Source organism: Haemaphysalis longicornis, unplaced genomic scaffold, assembly GCF_048455015.1.
Source record: "Haemaphysalis longicornis isolate Haplotype H1 unplaced genomic scaffold, Haemaphysalis longicornis Haplotype H1 scaffold_1, whole genome shotgun sequence".
In the NCBI taxonomy this organism is placed as follows: domain Eukaryota; kingdom Metazoa; phylum Arthropoda; class Arachnida; order Ixodida; family Ixodidae; genus Haemaphysalis; species Haemaphysalis longicornis.
Genome location: NW_027526203.1, coordinates 137,520,309 through 137,544,000, shown reverse-complemented (window position 1 = coordinate 137,544,000; position 23,692 = coordinate 137,520,309). Strand labels below are relative to the sequence as shown.

At 49.6% G+C, this 23,692-nt stretch overlaps 2 protein-coding genes across 4 annotated transcripts in view; one reads left to right on the top strand and one right to left on the bottom strand.

Moving 5' to 3' along the window:
- The first annotated feature begins 794 nt into the window (after positions 1-794).
- The window catches only part of LOC144136852 (uncharacterized), a 361,595-nt gene continuing 338,697 nt past the window's right edge, over positions 795-23,692 (top strand). The window contains exon 1 of the mRNA XM_077669428.1: positions 795-808. The gene's annotated coding sequence lies outside the window, so the exon portion shown is untranslated. The remainder of the gene's footprint in view (positions 809-23,692) is intronic.
- Positions 4,970-23,692, bottom strand: part of LOC144136816 (AN1-type zinc finger protein 4-like) — a 59,955-nt gene continuing 41,232 nt past the window's right edge. For 2 of the 3 annotated variants that reach the window (XM_077669425.1, XM_077669426.1), the window contains exons 13-17: positions 23,301-23,512; positions 22,292-22,525; positions 14,337-14,410; positions 14,012-14,265; positions 4,970-5,982 (exon numbers count right to left, since the gene is read on the bottom strand). In XM_077669425.1, the coding sequence (XP_077525551.1) occupies positions 5,847-5,982; positions 14,012-14,265; positions 14,337-14,410; positions 22,292-22,525; positions 23,301-23,512 (910 nt within the window). In that variant the 3' untranslated portion in view covers positions 4,970-5,846. The remainder of the gene's footprint in view (positions 5,983-14,011; positions 14,266-14,336; positions 14,411-22,291; positions 22,526-23,300; positions 23,513-23,692) is intronic. The other variant, XM_077669427.1, reaches the window with a different exon arrangement.

Sequence of the window (23,692 nt, the reverse complement as noted above, 5' to 3'; positions counted from 1 at the left end):
TCCGCCGTGCCGGCTGCATGGAACACGGCCGGCCGTTGCTGACCCTCATTCTAGGCTATTAAGTGCGAACTGGGAATGTATGCTGCAAGAGCATAATTGAGTAATGTGAGAGCAAACAAGGAAAGCGAGCGGCCTCTTAGTTCGCCCGACCACTTTGGTTTACGGCCACTAATTTCGGAATTGCAAAACAGATTTCACGCTTCTGACGGTCGCGGCATTTTGTCACTGAGACACGCAACAAAACGGCAAGCTAACGCTGCACCATGTATTCGTAACGGCGACGCAAACGACTCTGTTTAATGAAAGTGCACGCATAGTGCGCATGCAGGTACGCAAAAGAGCGGCGCACCGCAGCAGGCGCGCCTGCGGTCCGCCGGACTCGCTGGCTTTTTAAAGCGTGATCATCCCCGATTGCGTCACTGTTCTTTTTTGATCGGCTGTTTTTGAGAAATCTTTGTCACCTAGAGTATTAGCTTAAACTAGAAATTTTACTTAAAATTTTCGCTTCGTACGACCATCGATCGGTGAACCTGCGAGTAGCAGACGCCGTCACGGTCCCGGCACTTTCGTCGGCGCTGTAAACGCGTTTAGCGCTGCAAAGCTTTTTCCCCTAATGATAAGTTGGTCGCTGAAATAGAACGGACGCGTCGGGGATGAGCTGGTGACCATGTCTCAAAACAATTTGGAGCATCAAGCTCATTTTGCTTCTGTCAACACGGGATCCTATGGGACCCGTGCAGCTTTGTACTACCCGGAAGTACTGCCCGGAAGCCGCTTGCGCAGCGCCCCCTGGGCAGCGCAGGAGGCCTATTAGCAGTGGTTGTGAGTGAGCGTGAGTGGGTGATGGGAGTGGAGAGTGCGTGTGAGTGGAGGAAGCGAGTTGTGATTGCGAGTGATTGTGCAAGCGGTGAGTGCGAGTGCGAGGGGTAAGCGGCGAATGTGAGTGGTGAGCGTGAGGGTGGGTGAGTGCGAGTGGTGACGATTGGTGAGTGTGAGCGCAAGTGAGTGTGAGTGGTGGGGATGAGTGGTGAGCATGAGTGTTAGTGAGTGCGAGTGGTGAGGACGAGTGGCGACCGTGAGCGAGAGTGAGTGCGAGTGGTGAGGGTGGAGTGGCGAGCGTGAGTGCGAGTGCGAATGGTAACGACGAGTGGTGAGCGTGAACGGGAGTGAGTGCGAGTAGTGAGTGGCGAGCGTAAGTGCGAGTGAGTGCGAGTGGTGGGGCGGAGGGGGGAGCGTGAGTGCGAGTGTGTGCGAGTGGTGGGGACGAGTGGAGAGCGTGAGCGGGAGTGAGTGCGAGTGGTGAGGGCGGAGGGGTGAGCGTGAGCGCGAGTGAGTGCGAGTTGTGAAAGCGGAGTGGTGAGCGTGAACGTGAGTGAGTGCGAGTGGAGGGGACGAGTGGCCAGCATGAGCGCGAGTGAGTGTGACTAGTAAAGGCAGAGTGGCGAGCGTGAGTGCGAGTGAGTGCGATAAATACATTTTTTTGAGTGAGTGTGAGTGAGTGGCATCCAGTTTTGCCGAGCTATGAATGGAAACTCCGCAGGCCTCGCACATGGACGATGTGCAGGGCGATGCGAGACCGGAGGGTGGGGCGAAGATCTGGTGGAGGAGCCGCCCAGCTATCCCAGGTGTATGGAAGTTGGGGTGGTAAAAGGTGTGGATGAGGCAAGTGGGGTGATCACCCAGCGCAAGGTGAGAACAAGTCCAGTAGGTGCGTGTAATATCAGTGAAAGTGGTTGAATCTGTCATGAACAGCTTTCTCGAAGCCTTTAACTACTGAGAGCGTAGGTCCCGACTGTGGCGGGTTTCTTTACTGTGGACATCGCGGGGTCTCGAAGATTGCAATGGACAACCCTCACGGAGAAGAGTACTGGCTTCAAAGAAGACAGCAATCGAGAAAAGCGCCACCACGCCAAGTAAGAATGGTCTAAGGCCATTTCAGTTGGAGAAGGAAGAAGGCAGAAAGAAGCGAAGCGGTGGAATCATGAAGGAGGCGAAGACCCAGGCCTGCTTGCCCATATGCACAAGTTCCAGATTAAGTTACCGCTTACGAATAAGACGTCAATAAGTCGAAGTTGGCAACGGCAAATGAGCCGGTTGCCAAAAAACCCGACGGAAACGCTACCTTAACCAAGCGTTTGTGTCAGTTTCAGGCAAACGACTTAATACCTAGACAGCGCTACAGTCATAGTTGAGAACTTATTCCCACACTTATCGCGTTTGGGCAAACGGACCCACGCCACTACGAGATGATGACGATGTTCCATTCAACAAAGAACATCACCATCATCATCCCCCACACTGATCCGAGGTCAGCAACCAAGCAACAAACTAAGACCGAAACCAGGTGGCCATGCACGGCGGTTCCCGACTGTGCCCGGGTTTGCACATCCTGGGTTTCTACGGGCGACAGGCTCGCTACCACCCAAGCCTTACCTGTCACTGCTGACATTCGCACCACTGCTGCCGCAACAACTAGAAAGTCAACGACGACCACGAATGTGAGGAAGTTCTGGGCCTAAGAAGTATACCCTGCGAACTCAAATCTTAAAAACATTAGCATAGAGTGTTCAGTTTATGATTGCCGACTAAAATATCGTACATGGGAATTAAGGGTTTATTAGTAGACCACCAGTCAATGCTGTGTATCGTATCTATAGTTTGTTGGCATTACGTTACACAAACAGCTTCGCTGTAAAACTCTTTTGTATTCCAAGAACAGCTGTTCGAGTGAGCAGCTGCACATTATAACAACGCCAACACTTACATGGCTCTGAATAGGTGACCCACTACATGCGCTGACACCGGTGACACAAAAGCGCACCTTCTATGCTGTGTCCCCTAGCTGTATGTACCTGTGAATGTACAGCTGCTGTTGCTATAAATATTTGCATGTCCCATGCGCTATTGCTCCGAGGTCGTGACAAAAGCGCACACATTAACTTGGGCCACCTGAAAAAGTTTGCGAAACATCTCCCTGCACCATAAAATTTGCAGATCGAGCAAGCCTGAGAAAATCGGACTGATCATTTATTTCTGCTCGTTGCTTGTAATCAAGCAAGAATATTTTGGCCAGGTGTATGGTATCTATTAACCTGCCGCGAAAGCTGCAACTGAGAAAACTGTGCTACCAGCCAAACTTACTGGAAAACAGACACAGTTCTGCATAGCACTTTAAGGCTACCGGCGCTTGTCGTTTTTTGTTCTCTTGCGCTTTAGCAAATGCAAGACCCCTACAATCTTTTATCTAAATCTGTAATATAACATAAAAGTGAACTGCGCAGAGTGCTTTTGACAATAAAACTTTGGTTTTTGATGTTACGGTTCATTTAGCTGCGAAACTGCATTTCTACAACGTGCACCATTTTTTGTCCAACTTGTTAGGTGCTACTTGAAATGTTCGCCAACATGTTAATAATTTGTCCTATCCATATTTCAGCCTTCATCACCAGTTCAGGTCAGCGAGAAGCCGAAGATGCCCACACTGTCTGGTCCCAACAGGACTCTCCATCCTTCAGTGGGGTCGGAAGCCAAGAGCAATGGCACTTTGGCGAGCGCCGCCAATGCCAGAAGACAAGACGAAGGTAGTGCAGAAAACCTGACCCTATGCTCCAAGGACACTTGCAATGCTCTGTTCTGTGGGCAACTGATCCGAGCACTTCGCAAGATGTCCAACATCCAGCAGGAATGCGTCAAACTCCGGTTTATGCAGATCTTGTTTGACGTTAAATACAAGGCTTAACCGTGGGCGGCTTTGGTACCCCTAACACCACAGATGGTGGTGGCCGTGGTAAATCCTCATAGTCGCTGTCTGCACGATAAACTTTGTTATTCAAAGGATGAAAACTGATGTCCTCAGCGCGACTTGACATGTCCCTTTATTTTATGGAGTATATTTTGGCAACCTATGTCAACCTGCCTACAAGTGCATAGTTCGGAAATCCTACTTTGTTATTCAAAGGATGAAAACTGATGTCCTCAGCGCGACTTGACATGTCCCTTTATTTTATGGAGTATATTTTGGCAACCTATGTCAACCTGCCTACAAGTGCATAGTTCGGAAATCCTGTATTATTTTGTGGTTCCTTTTTGAGGTAAATGATGAAAGCTGGGCGAATGAATATACATTAAATAAACGGCGTACAATATGCAGAACAGTGTCCTTGTATGACCCATAGCCGGTTACATCTTGGTTTTCGTGGAATAATCTTATAATGACTGGAAGAAATCAGAACTGAAAAAAGCATAGCAGCAAACAAATGTAGAGGAAAGGAAACCGTGAGCTTGGCTGCATCCTTTAAAGACTCCCGGGCCGACTAAGGACGGGGCACTGATTGCACCGATTTTGAGGCGCTGGTAGATCGGCTGCTATTGGCTCTGCAGTTCTCTCTCCCAACCACGCTGACACACATAGGTCGAGGCCCAGACAGTTCACCATCCAATAAAAGGCTCAATAAAGAAACAGCGAATAAGAATACATTAATAGAAACAAGAATCGGCCGATCTAACCAGACCAAAATGGCTGCGCCCGGTGGCGTCATTCTGGAGATGCGGTGCGGCAAAAATTGTCATGTTTTTGCCATTTTGCGGCAATACTTTGGCACCTCAGCCGACAAATGTTTTTCTATGCGACTTCCGAAAAAACTTCACAATCCCCGCGTCCCCCCTTAAACCTCCACGATGGTCATGGTTGTGTGCGCGTTAGTGTATCTTAAAACGATCGAAATTTGGGAGCCTCCTGGACAATTCGGGAAACCTGGCAGGCATGCATGTTGCCTGCTGGCTGCTGATGTCTGCCTTCCACACAACTGCGATCAGCCATAACCAGTTCGAAAATCCGGCACCTTTCAGAATAAATTCAACCCCCCAGTTCAATACGAAACCAGCCTCTGGTAACTCACTCCAGCCGCAGCCAATCTGGCTGCACTTTGCCCACTGGCGAGGAAGAAGCAACACACGCACCACAGCCAAGAGAAGACTCACACAAACTGCAATTTATTCAAGTGTAATTTCAAAAACATTAGTCCTAGTCGAAGGGTAGGAGGAGAGGGAGACGCAGCCTGTCGTCGTGGCACACCCAGTCCAATAGGGAGGGGTCAGGGGGAGGGGAGAGAGCAACCGCTGGAACACGGTGCAGATTTTGCAAACCTGAGGGCGCTGCCAGCGAGGGGTGGGGGGAGGAGGAGAGAGGAGGAGGTCACAGTCGACCACACGCACTAGTCCGTGCAGTCCGTCAGTCCAGTTGCACACACGTCTCTTCCCGGCAAGTCCTCTGCAGCACAAAGGCCCGCAAGGAGGTCGTCTACGGCAGAGTGTCCCTCGAGGGGGGGAGAAACTCTCCGCCTGGTGCCCACAAAGCACCCCCCATGCCCGGAGAGGCGGCAGGGGGAAGGGCAGGAAAAAAAAAACTCGAGAAAGGCTAAGAAAAAACGGCTCGCACAACTTGCGTGGAAGGGGGGGAAAAAAAAAAAAAAACAGACAAGAGGGGGAAAAAAAAGGGCAGGAGGTTAAGAAAAGGAATGCACCTGCGTGAATGAAAAAAGGGGGGGGAAGGTTAAGAGAAGAAGAACCCACTCGCACAACCTTCATGAAAGAACAAAAAAAAAAAATGAAAGAAAAGCTATCAAGACAAAGATGGAAAACCCTCACGCAATCTGTGTGAAAGTATGTAGAAAATGAAGGCAGAGGGGAAAAAGAAAAGGAGGACAAGCATGCACACAGAAGAGGTGGGAAGAGGGGATTAAAGCGCAGGACTGCTCTTGAGCAGGCGCCTGTTGTGAGAAAACTTTGTCCGCTGTCCAGGTGGGTGATCCTTGGGGCGATGCGAGTAGTAGTAGTGGGAGCAGGAGCTAGATCTTGGGCAGCTTGGCTGCCTTGACCACAGGGTTGTTCCGCTGCAGGATGTAGCGACCCTCCGCCTTGTAGTCGTGGGAGCAAGCGTGGGCCTCGGCGTAGCGGTGGGCAGCACAGAAGATGTTGCCGCACCTGCACACACCCAGAAAGGGCCACCTGAGAAGGAGTTCAAAGGGGCTCCCTCCAGCGCCTGCCCGCCCGCCCGCCCGCTTGCCCATTCTGTCACTGGGCAAATTGCACACTGTAGTTCGCTCGCTGCATTGCTACGACTGCAGAACAGAACAGGGTGGAATGCCCTGCCTCTACACATGTGGTATCATTAACCTAAGCCCACCCGAGTTCTAGATTGTTCACATGAGGCATAATTAACCAGTTAACAGGAGTAATTAACCAGTTAACAGGAGTAAACCAGTAAACAGGAGTAAACAGGAGTAAACAGGAGGACAACGGAGTACACTCGCGACCTGGAACTACAAGAAACAAAGCGCTTGGTTCCCCGTTTCAAGCTGCCAGCCTCTTGATCCACAAGCAAGCACGCTGTAACATGTGAAGCCGAAAGGCTTCTGCGTGCAAGAAATCGGAGCTCACGCATTGCTGGGGACACTGGGCACTTGGAATTCACTCCAATCAAGCAGGCGTGCACGGCAATGTCTGCGCCAAGCACGCAGGGGGACTTGGAATCGGACTGGAGAAGAAGCACGATTGCGGAAGCACGATTCCGCAGATGGAAGACCCAACACCCTAGTTACACACCTTTACAGCCACACTGCCACAAAGAAACGAAACTGCCTTTGCATTATAAGATTCCGCTTTACACTCATGTGTCGAGGGGAGATGCAATTATATACAAGATGGCATTCACTAACACTTCGTTAAGTTTGTACCCATTCACTAACACTTTGTTAAGTTTGTACCTGCCATCCCGAAATACTTCGCTAAACAGAAAAAAATGCACGCATGTAAGCGGAAGCAAACACTGGGAGAGACGGTCATTATGCTACACAATACGCCATGCCCCACTGCTGCACTTGTCCAAGTAGTACACTGAATGCAAATAATTCGGGGTCACAATTGTCATTCACTAATGGTCTCCTTGGATAGGATGGAAATCTGCAATTACCATATTTAGTCCCATAATGAACGCACTTTTTCCGTAAACCCGAAGCAAAGTCGGGGGTGTGTTTACTATGCAGGGTATTTTTCCGAAAACATTTTCAGGATGATCAATGAAGGCCGTAATGCAAAAAAAAAAAAAAAAAAGCGTTAGATAGCCTACCCTTTTGCAGTAAATATACACATACACCATTTGCAAATAGACGGCGTTTTTATACCACTACACTATCTTCCATTTCTCGATGCTCCACTCTTTGTCAGAGTCTCTAGACCAGGTCACTGGCCACTTCCGGATTGCACTCCCACGAATGGTCGTACTTGCTGCTGCCCCGTGCATTTGAGATTCCGGTCTTCTTGAAGCTCTTGGAGATCACATCAGCTGGCAGCGAGCGCCATGCATCCAAGACCTGGAGCAGATGAGTTCAAGGGGTGGCCTCCATCTTGCCAGTCGGCATCAAGGCGTGCCCTCCCTGGGCCATCCAGTCGGTGTACAAGTGGCGCACGGTGTCTTTGAAGGGCTTGTTCCCGCACACGTCAAGGGGCTGCGGCACTGAAGTGGGCCCACCCGGAATGATGGCAACCTCGGTGCGCAGCTCTTCCAGCTCCCGGCATATGTTCTCTCCCACGTGGCCGCGATACCTGTCCAGCTTGAGGAGAGACCGAAGAAGCAAGGTGCCAGGTCGGCCATAAGGTCGGCCGACATCCCGTTTTTATCTTGTGCTCATTACACGATTGCTGGGTGGAAGGTTCACCTTCGGCAGAGTTTTCCATCACATACGGTAGCAGCTTCCTGCCACCTGCCGTGATGGCCAGCATTACGCTTTGCGGTGCCTGTCATTTTGACGAGCACACTACGTACTCCTCTTTGTTAGACCGTCCTGCTCGCGGGCATGGCAAAGTTGATGGCCGTCTGGTCAGCGTTCCCGATTTGCAACAGGGCGAACTCTCGGTCCCATCACAGGCGTATCATGAAAGTTCAAAACCAGCTGTTCATAGCAAAAAAGTGATGTGGGCCTCCTCAAGCCCAGGCTGTTGTGTCGCATGAAGCGCGTTGCTTCAAAAGCAGTGCAGCTGATGCCATGCTTCCTAGCTGTGGCTCGCGTGTGCATCCTGATAATTTCATAGGAAAAGACACAGCCTGCCTTTTGCAGGTCCCGGACATTACCAGGATTCCTTCCACACCAGGAAATCTTTGGTCCCCTGAAGGCACACCGCTCCCGATTCGTAGCATGCAGCTTGTGCTGCTTCCGCCACAGTGACACGTGCGGACCTGGTTTTTTCCAAAATGCCTACAGTACCCATGCTCTGGACCGAGGTAATTGGAGAATAATGGGAGAGGCCTTTGCCCTGCAGTGGGCGTAGATAGGCTGGTGATGATGATGATGATGATGATGACCCATGCTCTACAGCCTACTCCACAGCCTTTAACTAAAAACCAGTCGTGTAACTGATTTTCTGCCTATCGCCAACAGTGAAGCGCAAGACAAGCAGAGAAACGAACAGCTGACAACGCTGTCACTGAGTAGAAATAGCTGCGAGAAAAAAGGCAGGGCGTCGTTTTGATTGGCTGTCCCACGACTCCACACTGTTCATTTTTACTCCACGAGATTGCTCTAAGCTACATGCGTGATCATCATCAGAGGAGGCGAGTGAAGTGGGAGAGCTACAGTTCAGCTGTTTGCAGGACCGAAGGGTATCAAAGTTGAGGGGGTGCGTTCATATGCGAGTGCGTTCATTACGCGACCAAATACGGTATGTTGCACTGTACGTCTGGAACATTCCCACTTGGAGAGGAGAGGCGGTTTGTGCTGCCCGCCTTGAAACTGATCCACCCTAGCACAGGAGGCCCTTTGGGCCTGAAGCAGGGCATGCACCATGCTCTACAATACAGCCCCGGCAAGTGCCGCTCAGCAATGCTCGCATTACAGGGCCACCAGTGCAGCTGCAGCAGCAGTGGGCCACGGTGTCCACATGCTTCCCTGAACACGCCCGCACCCCTCGCAAGCATCAGAAGCAAGAGAACTGCAGTGTGGCCACCTGCCACGTGGCCCCTTCGCTGCTGATTTGGGCCGATTAGCGACTGCAAGCAGAGGAAGGTGCTAGCCAACCGACAGATCCAATGGCAATTCCCCAGGAAGCACATCAACTCGCAGCACCAAAAAGTTGGCTAAAGCCAGCAGCCGTTTCCTGGACGCTCCAGCCTCAATTATGTGAGCAAACTGCGCGGCAAAAACATTAATAGAGATTTATCTTTGGTATTTCATTCAGGGCAGAACTATATATAGTCTACGCTCGTTACAGCGGATCCGCCAACAACAAACTTCCGATGACAACAGACCATTTTTGTTGGTTTGTTTGGTCCCCACGCATTTTAAATGGAGTCCACTCCGCAAATAACAGACCCGGCTAGAGCAGACTATCGGTTACAACAGAATAAATTTTAGGCGAAAATTGTTTAGACAATATTTATAGTGGACTTTCGTGGGACCGGCACTCGATATGCTTTTTCTTTGTTTAGTTTGGCAAGAAAACTCGCGTCTGGCAACGTTGGAAGCCGGATCGTTGGCGCAGCCAAGCCGCCAAGCCAAACCAGTGCTAGTGGATTTTTTTTGTGCAACCAGCGGCATGAGCGCCAGGATAGCCGATTTTACATTCAGATAAATTGAGCATAATTAACACTGTCGAACATGGGGAAAAACAAGCCTGTCTAAGCAGACAGTCCGCTTGACCGTCAAGAACAAGGCCGCTGCTGATAAACTTGACTCCGGTGAGATTGAAAACAGGGCTATCGAATACTCAAAGTTGTGCACCCGGAGGCGAGTCTGCCCTCGTCACAGTTTGTTTTTTATGTAATAAAGAACTCTGGTTCAGTGAAGTTCAGTCTATTCCCGCGCATGCATCGTTCCCGTACCGTTCAGTGAGGTAAGAAATGCCTTAAGTAGGGGGACTGGTTCCCATACATTGTGTGCCACCGACAAACTTTCGATTTCACAGCTGTCCATCAGATTTCGTATCAGCTGTTTCAATGGAGACTAAAATCAAAAAATGTGACAGCTGCCTTGGGGACGTCAGGCAGTGATCCAATTTGTTTGATTAATGGTTTCGGGCAATTCTGCCTCATCATGAAGGGATTTAAAAGAGCCTAGCTAATTCTCATGGCCATGGCTGATTTTTGTAGCTGGTTAATAATTTCTCCTAGTTATATTCTTGCTTTATTTGCTAAGCTTATCATGGGTCTTTACACACTTGACCATATGCGCTAGGCCTTTTCCAGGTGTTGGTGCTAAGCTTTGGAAACGGTGTTCAGGCAATTCTTTTCCCCTGTGTGAATGCTGTGCACAGGTGGTGCAGGCGTGTAGAAAAAGCAAAGTGTGTATAGTATGTATGTGCAATATCAAATCAATCAAAAGTGCCCACTTTTGCACCCAGGCTCTTTTTAAACCCTCTGTGATAAAGCTACCTGAAACCGTTCGCGAAACAAATCGGATTGCTGCCTGATGTTTTCCCCCAAAGTAACTTCCACATTTTTAATGATCTCAGTCTGGTCAGTAAAGCAGCTGATACGAAATAACCTGATGAAGGACAGCTGTGCAATTGAATGTTAGACCAGTTGGACTCCGCATGGATTGCACACAATGGGTGGGAACCATCCTCCTGCTTCAGGCATTCACCCTTCTTTTTTATCAAAGGGAAATGAGTTCTGTATTACATAAAAAACTGACAGGCTCGACCTCCCTTTGCACCACTTGGCGTATTCGAAAGCACTGTTCTACAGTTATGCCGGGGTCACGTTTTTCAGCAGTGTCCTTGTTCTTGATGGTTCAGCGGACCATCTGCTTAGACAGGCCTGTACTTCTGGCGAACTCGACCTGTTTTTTATTCATGTTCGACAGCATTAATTATGCTTGGTTAATCTGACAGTGAAACCGGCTACCCTGCCGCTGGCTGCAAAAGGGGGGGGCGGAAGAGGCATCCACCGGCACTGCTTGGCTGCGTCAACCTTAGCGTTTGTTAGTAAGTATACTAGAGAGGAAACTGCACTTGCGAATCCATGTCAACGTGGGGCAGTTATGGCCTTATGGGAAGACCACAGCTGCTGGCTTTTTATGTCTATCATATTCTTAAGCGCCTTCGTGGATTTGCTTTGTTCACTACACATTGCTATGTCTACGAGGTAGCTGCTCCGGCCGAAATGGCCGAAACTCACTTCGCTTGGAAACTCGCCTTCGTTAGTTCATGCTAAGAGAGCCGTGGTTCCCTGTAAGCAAGTAAGAGGACTAGTTCCGGCGAGCGACCATCAGTACACATTTACACAAGTACAGGGCCACAATGTAAACACGTTAGTTTGTGGTAAGAGAGTGCGCTTCCCGGTTCTTTTCTGCAGCAGCAGTTGTGGGAATTACGGAGGTCCGCCATCTTCCCTGTCTCTCTCGGCTCGCTGCGGAGGCGAGAGGGGGGAGGTCCCTCTCCCCCTGCGGCCGCGCGTTTCCCTGCTTCGGGAGGATGCCGGCGGGGGGCGCTGCCGACTCCCTGACGGTAGAGTTCCTGTATATAGCTCCCGCAGGGAGCTAAGAGTTGCACGACCCTTTTCCACGCGCCGCCGTGATGACGACACTCCGGTTATCCATGCCACGCAGAGAAGCCCCCACTACGGCTGCGCCGCAGCCGCCGACGCGGGCGGCACCGCGCCCCACCCAGGAACAGCAGCAGCAGCAGCAGCGTGAGCAACATTGCAGGAATCCAGTGTAGCCGCCGTAAGGCGCCGCCGACCGATGCGCCCCCACCGCGCGTCGGCCACCGTCGGAAGTGTGGCGGCGAGGCTCCTACACCCGCAATGGGCGGCTTTCCCGCAGCAATCCGGATAACAAGATGGCGGGCGGTCGCGCAACTCTTAGCTCCCTGCGGGAGCTATATAGAGGAACTCTACCTGACGGGACCGGTTTTGCCCGGAAGCTCCGGGCAGGCTGGTCCGGGGCCGACGACGAAGAAAGGCCCTCTTTGGATACCAGCCATCATCGAGAGCGGCCGTAGGTACATGTTGCTCCCTTTTTGGCCTTCCTTTGTCCGCCCTCGCGCCTGTCTCTCCCGTCCTGGCCAAGGTGATCTTGGCGGTGGCAGAGCGACGCGCCCGACATTCCTTATTGCAGCGCAATAAACGTCGGGGTTGGCGATTTCTGCGTCTTGTGTGTTCCTTGCTGTTCACTGCCGCTACGCCAAGTCGGCGGCCCGTGGCAGCATTCAGTGGAGCTAGCCTTGCGGCCGAGTCTCGAGGGTCGAGCTAGGTCGCTGTAAGAACCCTGGTCCCCACACAGTATATATGTTAACAGCGTCCATACATCTGGAATGAGCGCGTCATTTGCCACCACAAAAATTGTAGCAGATGGTCTGTTATGAATACACAATGAAAACACCGCAAAGGCGATGTTTTCATAGGCCATGCATAAAGCTTTTTTGAGCTTTTCAAGCAATTTATTATTTCAAATGTTTGCAAGGTAAGCCCTTAATGAGTTTCTCCCAAAACTTTACATCATTGTTAACTACCAGCTTGGTCTGCAGAACAGAACCCATATCCGTTCGGGCAGACTTTCAGTAAAAAGAGCGCTTTGTTTTTATTTCTGTAGCTTTAAAACAGTATGTATCTTTTTATAATTATATAATTACAAACTCTGCTCTGCATTTTTGTGGCATTGGATTTGAGCGGCCACTGAAAGGTTTCAATCCGAGCCAATGATGAAAACTAAAGCAAGCACAAGATATAATGGCGGCCCATGACGACACTGATGGCCTTGATGCGAGCCGCATAGACGCTAACAAAACTATGGCGATAACAATGGTGATGGTGATGTGTCTATGCCCTCTGTAGCGGGTCACAGCTGCGCAAACGGATACGTGTACCCTCTGATGCCCACAGGTCTGCTACCCAAACTGAGCGCGGTAGAGCAGCACCTGATCACACCTCGACTGTCATTTATATGCATCCGTCAAGACTGCAAGACGCAAGAAACGTGTCTTCATTCTCTCACCTTACTTCAGACAAATCAGCTAACCCCTGTCTAACAACGACGACGGGAAAACACGAAGCTTTAGTGCGCCTGCCCACATCAAACCCGCCGAACCAGCGCTAAATCGAAGCCACGCAAATGATCAAACGACACGATCAAACGAAAAACTCAACGACTAAAGCTTTGCGTTTTCCGCTCGTTGCCGTGAGACAACACAAACGACCTGTTGAACGCCAATAATGTTACAAAGAAAAAGCATTCTGGGTGCCAGCCTGCGAGTCCGCTGCGAACATTCAGTCAAAACAATTTTCACCCGAAGTTTACTCTACTGTAGCCAATAGTCTGCTATAGCCGAGTCCATTATGAGCCGAGTGAATTCTAGTTAAAATGCATGGAGACGAAACAAACTTACAGAAATGGTCTGTTGTAACCGGAAGTCTGTTGTTGACGGATTCGGTGTAACGAACATTTGGAGTAAGGGCTGCACAGCTGTGTTCCACTTACAGCACCGTAACTACACTACGGCCTTCACAGGTAAAGAGAGTCTTCCCCAGTTCAGGCGACCCACTTGAGTGAACACTATTTTGTCAGTGGACTTACTGCACTTTAGGTATTTCTGCACAACTCCTTGCATTTGGGCTGTGGCCTGGCCTCGAGATCTCATCATTTCTGACGACAACAGCTTTGTTTTGGCTTGCATTTCACGTTTCTTTGAAGTTGCCTTGTGCACAAGTTCTGCACTCCTGCCTCCTGTTAATTTTCTGGGTGCATTGCTACTGCACACGTGCTACTTCATTGTTTCCTAATGAGGTTCAGAAATGTTTTGCTCACATTCCCCCTCAGGAGCTCTTCCCACACTCATCCGCATGCCAACTGCGTGACCTGACAGACTTAGCTGTTTCTTAAAGATGAACAAGAAAAACGCTTCCCTTGTTGGTTAGGAGTGACAAGAGGCCACGTAACAAGCCAGGCCAAGAATGAAACACTGTCAAACATTACTCAGTGCACGAGAGAACCGGACACCCTGGCAGGCGAGGCAGACTGACCGGCAGACATAGGTGGAGGCCAGGCCAGTCTTCTTGTTGCACCAGGAGCAGCGCTTGCCCTTCTTTTTGGCCTTCCCGGGCGACGGGTGCTGGGCGTCGGCCGACGAGCCACCCTCGTCCGTCTTGGACTCGGAGGTGCTGTTGGAGTCGTCGTCAGCTGGGCCACCGCCCCCGCTGCCGCTGCTGCTGCTCAGCTCACTTGAGCCGCCCCCGCGGGTGTCCACGGACAGGGGGTCGTGGGCCTCACCGGCGCTCTGGTTGGTGCAAGCATGCAATCACCCCCCACGCCCCACACGGGCCGGGGAGGCACAAAAGAGCCACTAACCTGCTCCTTGCTCTCAGCGGAGGCGTTTCGGTCCTGGTCGGCAGCGTTTGGGTGCCCATTGGTCGGGGGGGCACCTGCACACAGTAAGGGCACACGGTGCACATATTCGGCTTTACAGTCTGTTCTAGCCTGTTTTTTTTTTTTTATGCACCAGTAAACAGGGCTTTTTCGTGCAAGGAATCCCAGTGTGGCTGCACATCAAGTGAGGCCTCGACAATTTTCAGCCTTGGAAGTAGAGGCATGCAAATATGCAAAATTCTGAATACAGATTGAATATTTGCCTTATTCGAAGCGCACCCAACTCGAGAAATGCATGTTCGAAAAAGTTGCTGATATTCAGCAACGAACGAATACTCTGAAAAGGCGGCAAATATTCGTGCAAGTAACAAACTACAGTATTTGCACGATTCTATTCTACAGCACACCGTTTCTCGTGAAAGTAGGCTCAAAATTGGCATGTACGTTACAACCAGGCTGAGAACCGAAATCGGCTTTCAACACACCTTAGCTTTAAAGCTCGCAATAGCTGGATAAGCTAGATTATGAAGCCCACCGTTATGGACGTTAAAATATCTTCTGCCAGGTACGTGCTGTCATGCCTTTCACAACAGCACGGTAGAATCGGCATCTTTTTTTTTTTCTTTTCAATTTTTTGTAACTAAACTTACCTGCATGATACAATCAGGGGCGCATTAGAATCGTGCAAACACGGTATGTGTGCGTGCCAGGCATCCTTCTAAAGGCCCAACTACGTGGTCGCGTAATTACCGACATAGCCGTGAATCGGCGTAAGCATGCAGAAGTACACACTGCTGTGCACTACGCCGGTGAGGGTGAGCAACCCCAAGCAGCGGCTGTGACCACGCTGGCCTCTGTACAGCTTAGGCCCAACGCCGCTCAACCAACTTCGATGGAAGCTTGCCTTTCATTGATGACAAATTCCATCCAAACGAAGAGCGATAGCACCAGAACCCCCCCTTGCATGCCAACCCATTTTCAACGTGCTCCGCTCTCCCTGCATACTCCATGGGCCCACGAGCCGGCCACTTGTTTGGGCGGGCAGAACTGGCTTCAGCACACAATGAGTGCAAAGGCAGTGCACGGACATCTATAGTTCGTACACAAAGGGCATACCAATGCACTTGCTATATGCTGGAGTGCGCACTTCTTCGCCAAGTTACGTCATTGGCGTGAAATGCACATGCACATTTTTTTCAGAAAAATGCACCCCAGAATCAGATGCACGTTAGAATCGAGTACCGGCCTAAACATCAACATCATTACGGTTGGTAATCATAACCGAGCAAATGGCCGCTGCCATGCCAAAATAATAAAACAATGCAATCGAGGTTTATCCTTTTGCACAGAAAGAAGGCACCAGCTGCATGCAAGGTATTGCACGTACACTACACTAATGCCAAGGGTAATAAAACTATTCTTACTTTATGTTTTGCATCTTTTAAGTGGGAGCGCGAATCTTAGAATGGCGAAATTCGCCAAAACAAAATTGATTTTCTAACATCATCTTTTTTGGAAAGTACAGCTATTTTTCTTCTGGCCAGCTGAATATCCGGACCCAGGAGTATGTATTTGAGCCATACAGTTGCGCAAACAGAGGTGACAGTCGTCGCACCCGACCAGCCCTCCCATTTCAATCCCCAAGGTGCACGTTCACTACGATCGTAATTTGAGTAACGTTGATATGTTTAGCCACCTCCGTTTTGGCATTAAATTTCACGTCAGATAAGTGAACCATTACTACTAGCTTGCAACAATAGCCCGTCCCGCGATCGGACACTGCTTGAACATTTTGCGGCAATGTACCCAGCCCCGCCGCTTCTGCATTGTCGATCGTCCCATTTTAACACCGCTCGCAAGCTTGCTGTCAAAGGCAGCAATAACTCAGCCTTTTATAACACCGCAATGAGACCGAAATTTCACTTCAAGCACGCACCGGCCTCACGCTCAAGACCGAAACACGGCGATTTCGCGGGCTCCACGTTTCTGATGAACTCCCGTCTTTCGAGTCACGCAACTTCTCACAGCAGATCAAACCACTAAATGTAATCCCAGCCACCCCCATGACCAAAATCACGGCAGAACTCGGCGAAGAGCACTCTGCCTGAACCACGAGCAACTGCTTCGCTCAACGGCCATGTTTTCCAGTCTTCGCCATACCAAGATGGGCCGCCCAGTAATGTTGTTCCAGAGATACGGCGCTTCAAAAATTGACATTTTTTTCATCAACTTGCACAAGTAGTTTGTCGCCTCAGTACACATAAGTATCTTTTCTACAGGACTTTGCAATGCTTTTTGATGGAAAAACTTTAAAAACGCACAGATGTTAACATGTGCTACCCGACATTGTGACTTTTGAAAAAAGTATCTCGGGGTAAATTTTATGCTGTTTTTTTATTTAACGATGAATCAATTAAACCTTTACAAACAGCATCACCTTGGAGGGTGCTGGAAAACTATGCCGTCAGTAAGCATTTTTCCCCACCGAAACTGACGGGAGCGTTAACTCTTTCGTTACCACGCCTATTCAAATCGATCACCGGTGATCGATGATTTATATTGCCTATTTTGACATGTTGTAGTCGTTTCTCGTACACCTAACACGGTCAGTGGTTAGTCTAGGCACTGCACTTTTAGAATCAGTTTAAATTTTTCCGCTCCTGCGACATTGAGATTTTTGACAGCGTTTTTTGCGAGCTGACGTGCGTGTGTTTTTGAGGGAGGGGGCGTGGCTGCTGCACTTGACAAAAAGCATGCAGATCATGGTTAGGCTGCATTACCAGAATATTTTTTTTTGTCAAAAGGCTCCTGGAAAGTCAAATACCAAATAATGTCAGTTTTGTAAACCGACAGCGCTGAAACGTGATAATTACTTCAAAATGACACCAGCTATTCACTAGTGATCTTTCGTTCAGAGAAAGGGTTGCTTCATTCTGCCAAAGCTTATTTCTGATGGTCCGACGCATGTCTAGCAAGCGTGCCAGGCATTTTCAGCCAGTTTCCAGCAGTTTCGGTTTCGTTTTGGCGTTGCGAAATTCCTATTTGGCACTACTACGCAGTTACCCAACTACAAGCTCATTTGCCATGGCGCCTGCGTTGCCCGCTACTGTTCCTCTAAACGAGCATGCCACTCGTGCTTCCACTTTATCTACGCCTTACTTCTGCGATAACAGCTTCCGCTGAAAGTCAAAAGATAACACCAAGTCGTCGGGTGTCAGTTCAGACGAGGAGAACGCTTCCAATTGGCCTTGAACACCCCCAGCTGTTCACCGGCCAGTTTCGGTTTAATACGAGGGTATTTCCAGAGGTCTAGTGTCGCTGTTTAGTAGAACTGTCTATTCTGACAAAGTCTCCAACAGGCTTGTATTTGTTTATTTTCAAAATTGTTAGGTGGCGCTGCTATGGAGTAGGCTCGTAGTGCTGAACTCGCTTCGTAGAACGACGGCGGCTTGGTGAAAGCTTGCTGGGCATCGCTTCGTACCTCACTCCAGCAAGCAGGGCTACCGTAGCGAGTCAGAACATGATAATAAACCGCAAATGAAAGTTCTGACTGATAAGTGATCATCAGAATGTCAACAAACATTCACCAAAGAGTTTGGTTTTCAACTCCAAGCAGATTTTTTCGCACCGCTTGCTTGCCTTCAATATTGTGCTGGTCATAATCATTGACGAGGCGTTTTTACATCACGCGGAGGCTAATTGGGGCCTTTAATAATGTCAAACCACCATATTTTTTCTAGAGAACCAGCCAAAATAGCAAACTTTGAAATAGTGGTTGGGCTTCACCACAAGGTACAGGCACCAAGGGGGCTAACATTTTCTTTTACATCTGACAAATTGTATCGCGCAACTCTATTTTTTTTTTCTAGGACGGGTTTTTGAAATGTTTGCCTACAAAATGTATATTCTAATTTTTTTCTACTGCTGGTGGTTTATTGTACACAAGTTATGTTTTCTTACTTTCTTCGACGCCTGTACAAAAATTTCGAATTCGATCATTTTTTTCACAATCATTATTTATGAAAACACTATTAAAACAGGTGTCGTTGGAAAGCGCGTGGAATCATCTGCATTTTATGTCGCTGCAGTGGGTGCCTAACCAGTATGTATAGCACAAAAAAAAAATGTTTTGTTAGACCCCTCAAAATTTGTCAATTTCTCGCGGTAACAAAAGAGTTAAAATCCTTGGCTCTCAGACTGTTTTGGAGCGGTTTGGCGCAGGAAAACAAATTTGTATCAAATCTGCGCAATAAGCACAGCTGTCTCACCCCTGTATGTGAGTAGACTAAATCAAGAACGTGGTTAACCCACCTAGCCAAGCGCCACAGAACAGTGGGTGCAGTCCGTTACCAGCCCTTTCGTTGCAAGCCACTAGCACACGAAGTGAATTGCATGGAGCCAATTTGCTTGCAAAAAATAACGCAGTAACATAAATGTTTTTACAGCTGTGGTACTCGATCGGCACCTCAGCCCTGGTTGTCAGCGAGTAACGGCACGATGCCAACAGCAAAGAACATATCTGACTAGTGCCACCTGTGATACAAAAGATTTCATCATTATCCCATCAACTGATTTCAGCAAACTTGGTACGCTCATGTTGAGGAAAAAGCGAGCTACATTCTTTTCACATGCTGAATAGAAAAGACTCACTTGTACTGAAACTTCCACTGCAATTTCCTCAGCTTCACTTTTCTTGCCATGTTCCAAACCTGACAGTGTGCCGTCCGACGGCATTACAAGCACTCCATTAAAGTGACGCCCACCAGCGTTTCGAAAATGCCGCATCTGGCATTACTTTGCCTTCCATTAGCGTAATGTAAACTAACACAACATAACCTAACAGACAGAAAAACTCACTTAACCCCCAAAACTAACCTAAGCCATGAAAATTACGATTAAAACTTATGATGTAAAAAAAAATAAAGGCAATAGCCACACTCGAACCACCGCCCTTAGAAAACAGGAAGCTAAGGTGGAACCACTACAACACCGTGGCAGACGCTGTTGCGTCGGCCATGTCTAAAAAATTCGAACATCATCGGATGGAACTCCAGCCAAGGCTGTAGTGCTGAGTCGGAGTGCCGTCAGATGGCACTGTGTTTTTTTAAAGGATTTTTCTAAACATTACACCATTGAAATCAAGATGAAATGAACTGCACGCTGATGCTATTTTTATTGGCTCAATGTGCCTCAAGTAAATGTTACGAGTAATTATATTACCTTATTAAGCTCTATAATTAGGCTAATCAAGCTAATTTCCTCATTAATTTCTACATTTCCTAATTAGGAACACTGAGGCTAATTTTACCCAATAAACTATCTTTACAGAGATATAAATAGCATCAGCAAGCACGGCAGGTCGTAAGCTACAAATCAATACAGTTGATTAAAAAAACTTTCGACTAAACTGCCCCTTAACGTCCTGAAAGAAATGAGCCAATTATGCTTCAGTATTTTCTTCATAACAAAAATTATGCCACACATGCACAGTGATTTTCATTATCATGCATGGATTCATAAAAAAAAATTCATTTTAAGACCAGTGTCGCCCCTTAAGGGGAAACTTAAGGGGGGACGCCGCTTTCGACTTCGGAAAAATGACCAAAACATTTTTTTGAAAGAAGCATATTCAGCTTCTATGTTCCCTATTCTGTGCGTCTGCAAAGTTTTTCCGCTGAAAAGCGTCGCAAAGTGGCATAAAAAGATACTTTTGCCAGGCTCTGTGACAAAATATCAGTGCAAGAGGGTGAAAATAACGGCAATTTTCGGAGCGCTGTATCTCCGCAACATTGCCACCGGGCACGGCCATTTTGATATTGTTAGATCGGCAAAAAGAAACGACGTACAAACGAAGCTACAAATAGATGCTGAAGCGCTATTGGCCCTTTGGTCGCAGCGCGCTAAAACGACCCTCCTGATTGGGTGTCGCGGCGGCAACGCAAGATGGCGGCCGCCTGAGCTGCGAAGTGCGTGTTTCCGAGTTCATTTTCGCTGCTTGGCTCGGCCAAGTTTCTGTTCAGTCTGTAGTATTCAACACAGACATTATCGCAATGGGAATGCCTGAGATTACGAGCCAGATTAGGGGAAGTTGTGTGGCTCGAAAGGCGGAGGTCATCGAACGCTTCATGGTGCGCATGACTATTGTCGCCAGACCCCGGAGGGTGCCTCGCGGTGTGGGCGCTTATGATAGCGGTTTGCGAAGTGACTTTTAGTCGGGTTTGCGATGTTTACACGCTTAGTTATTGATATTAACTTTGGGTTCGCTATCCTTAGGAAAGAGACGGTCAATGCGTCAAACGCCGCGGCGCACACGGCATAGCCGCTGCGCATTGTTGCATCACCTGACAGCGCAACTGGTTACAATTGAACGCCAGTAGTTGTAATTAATGGCTGCGACGTTAGATTTAATCTCAAAAGCGACCTGACCAAGCATATCAGGGATAATCAAAGTACGATATGTCGCGGTAAGCGTGCGCTGCGATGCGCGAGCCATATCGCCTTTCTTGCCCAACGTTTCCCGTGCACTTTTAATAATCATGCAACCAGGTTTGAGTTAGGTATATAGGAATAAAAATATGTCCTCAGCGTTAAAAATGCACCTTACTGTCGCAGTATTTAACAGCGAGTTTTGAGAAAATTACTGATACCGATGCATACAATTATGGCTTAGGGCGCATACTGGCTGTGCTGCGAGAAATATTGGATGCCTTGAATGTCAAAAGTAGTAAAAAAATGCTCTAGCATTGAAGTTGGAGTTGTGCTGAATATTATACCAAGCTTCCAAGTAGCTCATTTGCATCCTTGTCGTATGCAAACTTTTGGCAATGAACACCTGCACGTATGAGTACTAAGTTTATTGATCGTAGGGTTTAATGCGCCGACGCAACGCAGGCGATGAGGCGCGCCGTAGTGGAGGGCTCCGAATTAATTTTGACCACCTGGGGATCTTTAACGTGCGCCGATATCTCGCACACACGGGCGTTTTTGCTTTTCGCCTCCATCAGAAAAGCGGCCGCCGCGGCTGGGAATCGAACGCGCGACTTCGTGCTCAGCAGCGCAACGCCTTAGCCACTGCGCCACCGCGGCGGGTATGAGTACTAAGTTGCTGCTCCAGGCGAGATTATAAAACATAAAAGAAGCCAAGAGTCACTTTCACATTAAGTAAAGAAGCCAAAAGTCACTTTCAAATTTAAGTAAAAAATTCTCCCGCATTTCCCCGAGGGGGAGAATGTGAAAGTGCGAATGCACGGTTGTCGGCCCGCTTGCGGCGCTTGCGCTCGGCCCCCGCAGCCCACCGCCTCGCCGCCTTCTCTTCCATCGGGTTTGTAGTATCACGTGTACACCACGCAGTTATCAAGCCGCTATAACGCCGCTGAGTCGCCAACGCACGCCGCTGACGACGTAGTTTGAATGCGTTAAAGATATAAGGCGCGTCACTAACACTGATATCAGCGTCGCGTCCGTGGCTTGGTCGGTACAGCGTCGCGCTGCGGCCGCAAAGTCCTCGGATCGAAACCTGGCGCCGGATGCTGTTTCTTTTTTAAATATAGAGGAGCACTGCGGACGCCGCCGCCGCCGCCGGCGGTGGATGGTTTGGGGTCGCTTATAAAGTGCATTCGCACTTAAAAAAAAAAAGAGTGCTTCACTCGTTGCCATGGTGACAACCCTGCAAGGGGAAGTTGTCCAGTGTGATACAGCCAATCAGCTAACCTACTTTGCATTGAAAGCCATCTCCCCCTCCATTTGGTCTGCAAACTGGGCTATGTACTCTTCACAGGGGAGCTGAAAATGATGTTTTGTGGAAAGAAAAAGGCTGCGAAAGGCACTTCCACTCCCAAGTGAAAGGTCCCAATACACTGACCACGCTTCTAGTGTCCCTCCGGCCCATATTACGCCACTGCAGCTCAAATGCAGTGGGGCTGGGAGCGGGCACCTACCCTGCGCAGGCGGGGGAGGCGGCGGGGGCCGCTCCTTGGGGTCGTCCCCCCGGTTGTCGGCGGCCAGCCGGGCCCAGCACTGGCCCGTGTGGCGGAAGGGGTTCTCCACGCGCCACAGCTGCTCGTGCACCCGCTGCAGGAGGGGCGACGGCACGTGCACCCGCGACGACACCAGCGTGCTGGCCGCACGCCGGCCCCCATCGCCCAGGGCCCACCGGATGCCCTCCACACCGGCTGCGAGGAAGGGGTGTGGAGATGCCCCCGCTCAGCAACTGGCCAGCACTGCTGCCACGGGGCAGTGCATCTGCTGCACACGCTTTGGCACAAACTTGATTATCAGGCGCTTCTCGGTAGCCGACTTGATTCTGCGGAAGAAGTTTTTCGGGATACCTTTTTTTCCCCCCATTTCCGAGATAACACCTCACAGGGGCAAAGCATTTTGGCACGGTTGATACCATCACATTTTCATTTAAAATGTGAAAACTGCAAACTGGTATAACTCGCGCGTGTTGCAGCAGCAAGCAGGCTGCAAGCAAAGACCACTGGGAGCTGGGAGCTGTGATATCAGTGATGCACGTGCGAGAAACTGGTGCCATGCAGACTCAACCAACCACTATTTTTGTCCTTTTCTCTGGTTGGCTCCGCTTCATGTGGCATCGAATGATGCTGCTCCGCATGACACCACAGGAAGCTTTGCTAGCGAGCTGGTCACGAAGCAAGCCTGTTTTCTTCATTTTAACGCCCATTTTTGGTTTCCATGAAGATCGTACCAATGAGGTTTCACTGTATGTGCTCACTGCCTCCTCCTTTTGTGCTCGCTCGCACAGCATGCATGACCACCCGAACATGCTGAACGAGTTATGTCGGACCAGAAAAGGGCTGCGAAACAACGATCCCATGGTTGGAGGTGTAACAAATCCTGGTCACCCCCACTGTGCGGTCAAAGCCCCTAAAGACTGCTCCCCTCGTCTCGCTTGGCCAGGGAGTGGGAGGAAGGAAAGTGGGGCACCTGGGGGGCCACGCTTGCGGACGGCGACGGGGGCCTCCCGGCGGAAGGCCGGCTCGGCAGCACGCCCGTCCAGGACCTCCTCGTCCAGCAGCGGGCAGCAGGTGTCGTGGCCGCTGGGCCCCGCAGCCCCCACCGACGCCGCGCCCTTCTCCGGGGGCACGGGTGAGCGCAGGGGCGGCCGGCTCAGCGACGGCAGCCGCACAAGGCTGCTGCTGCAACACGATGGAGTCGCAGGGGTGTACAAGGCAGGTGCGAACTACTCTCATCTTGGGCATGCGTTCTTTACCCAGGGTGTCTGCCAAGTTGACATTTTCAAATTCCCTTAGTTTTCCAGGGTTTTCCTGAGTCTTTGATAAATTCCCTGAGTGACACAGAACTGTTTTGCATCAACA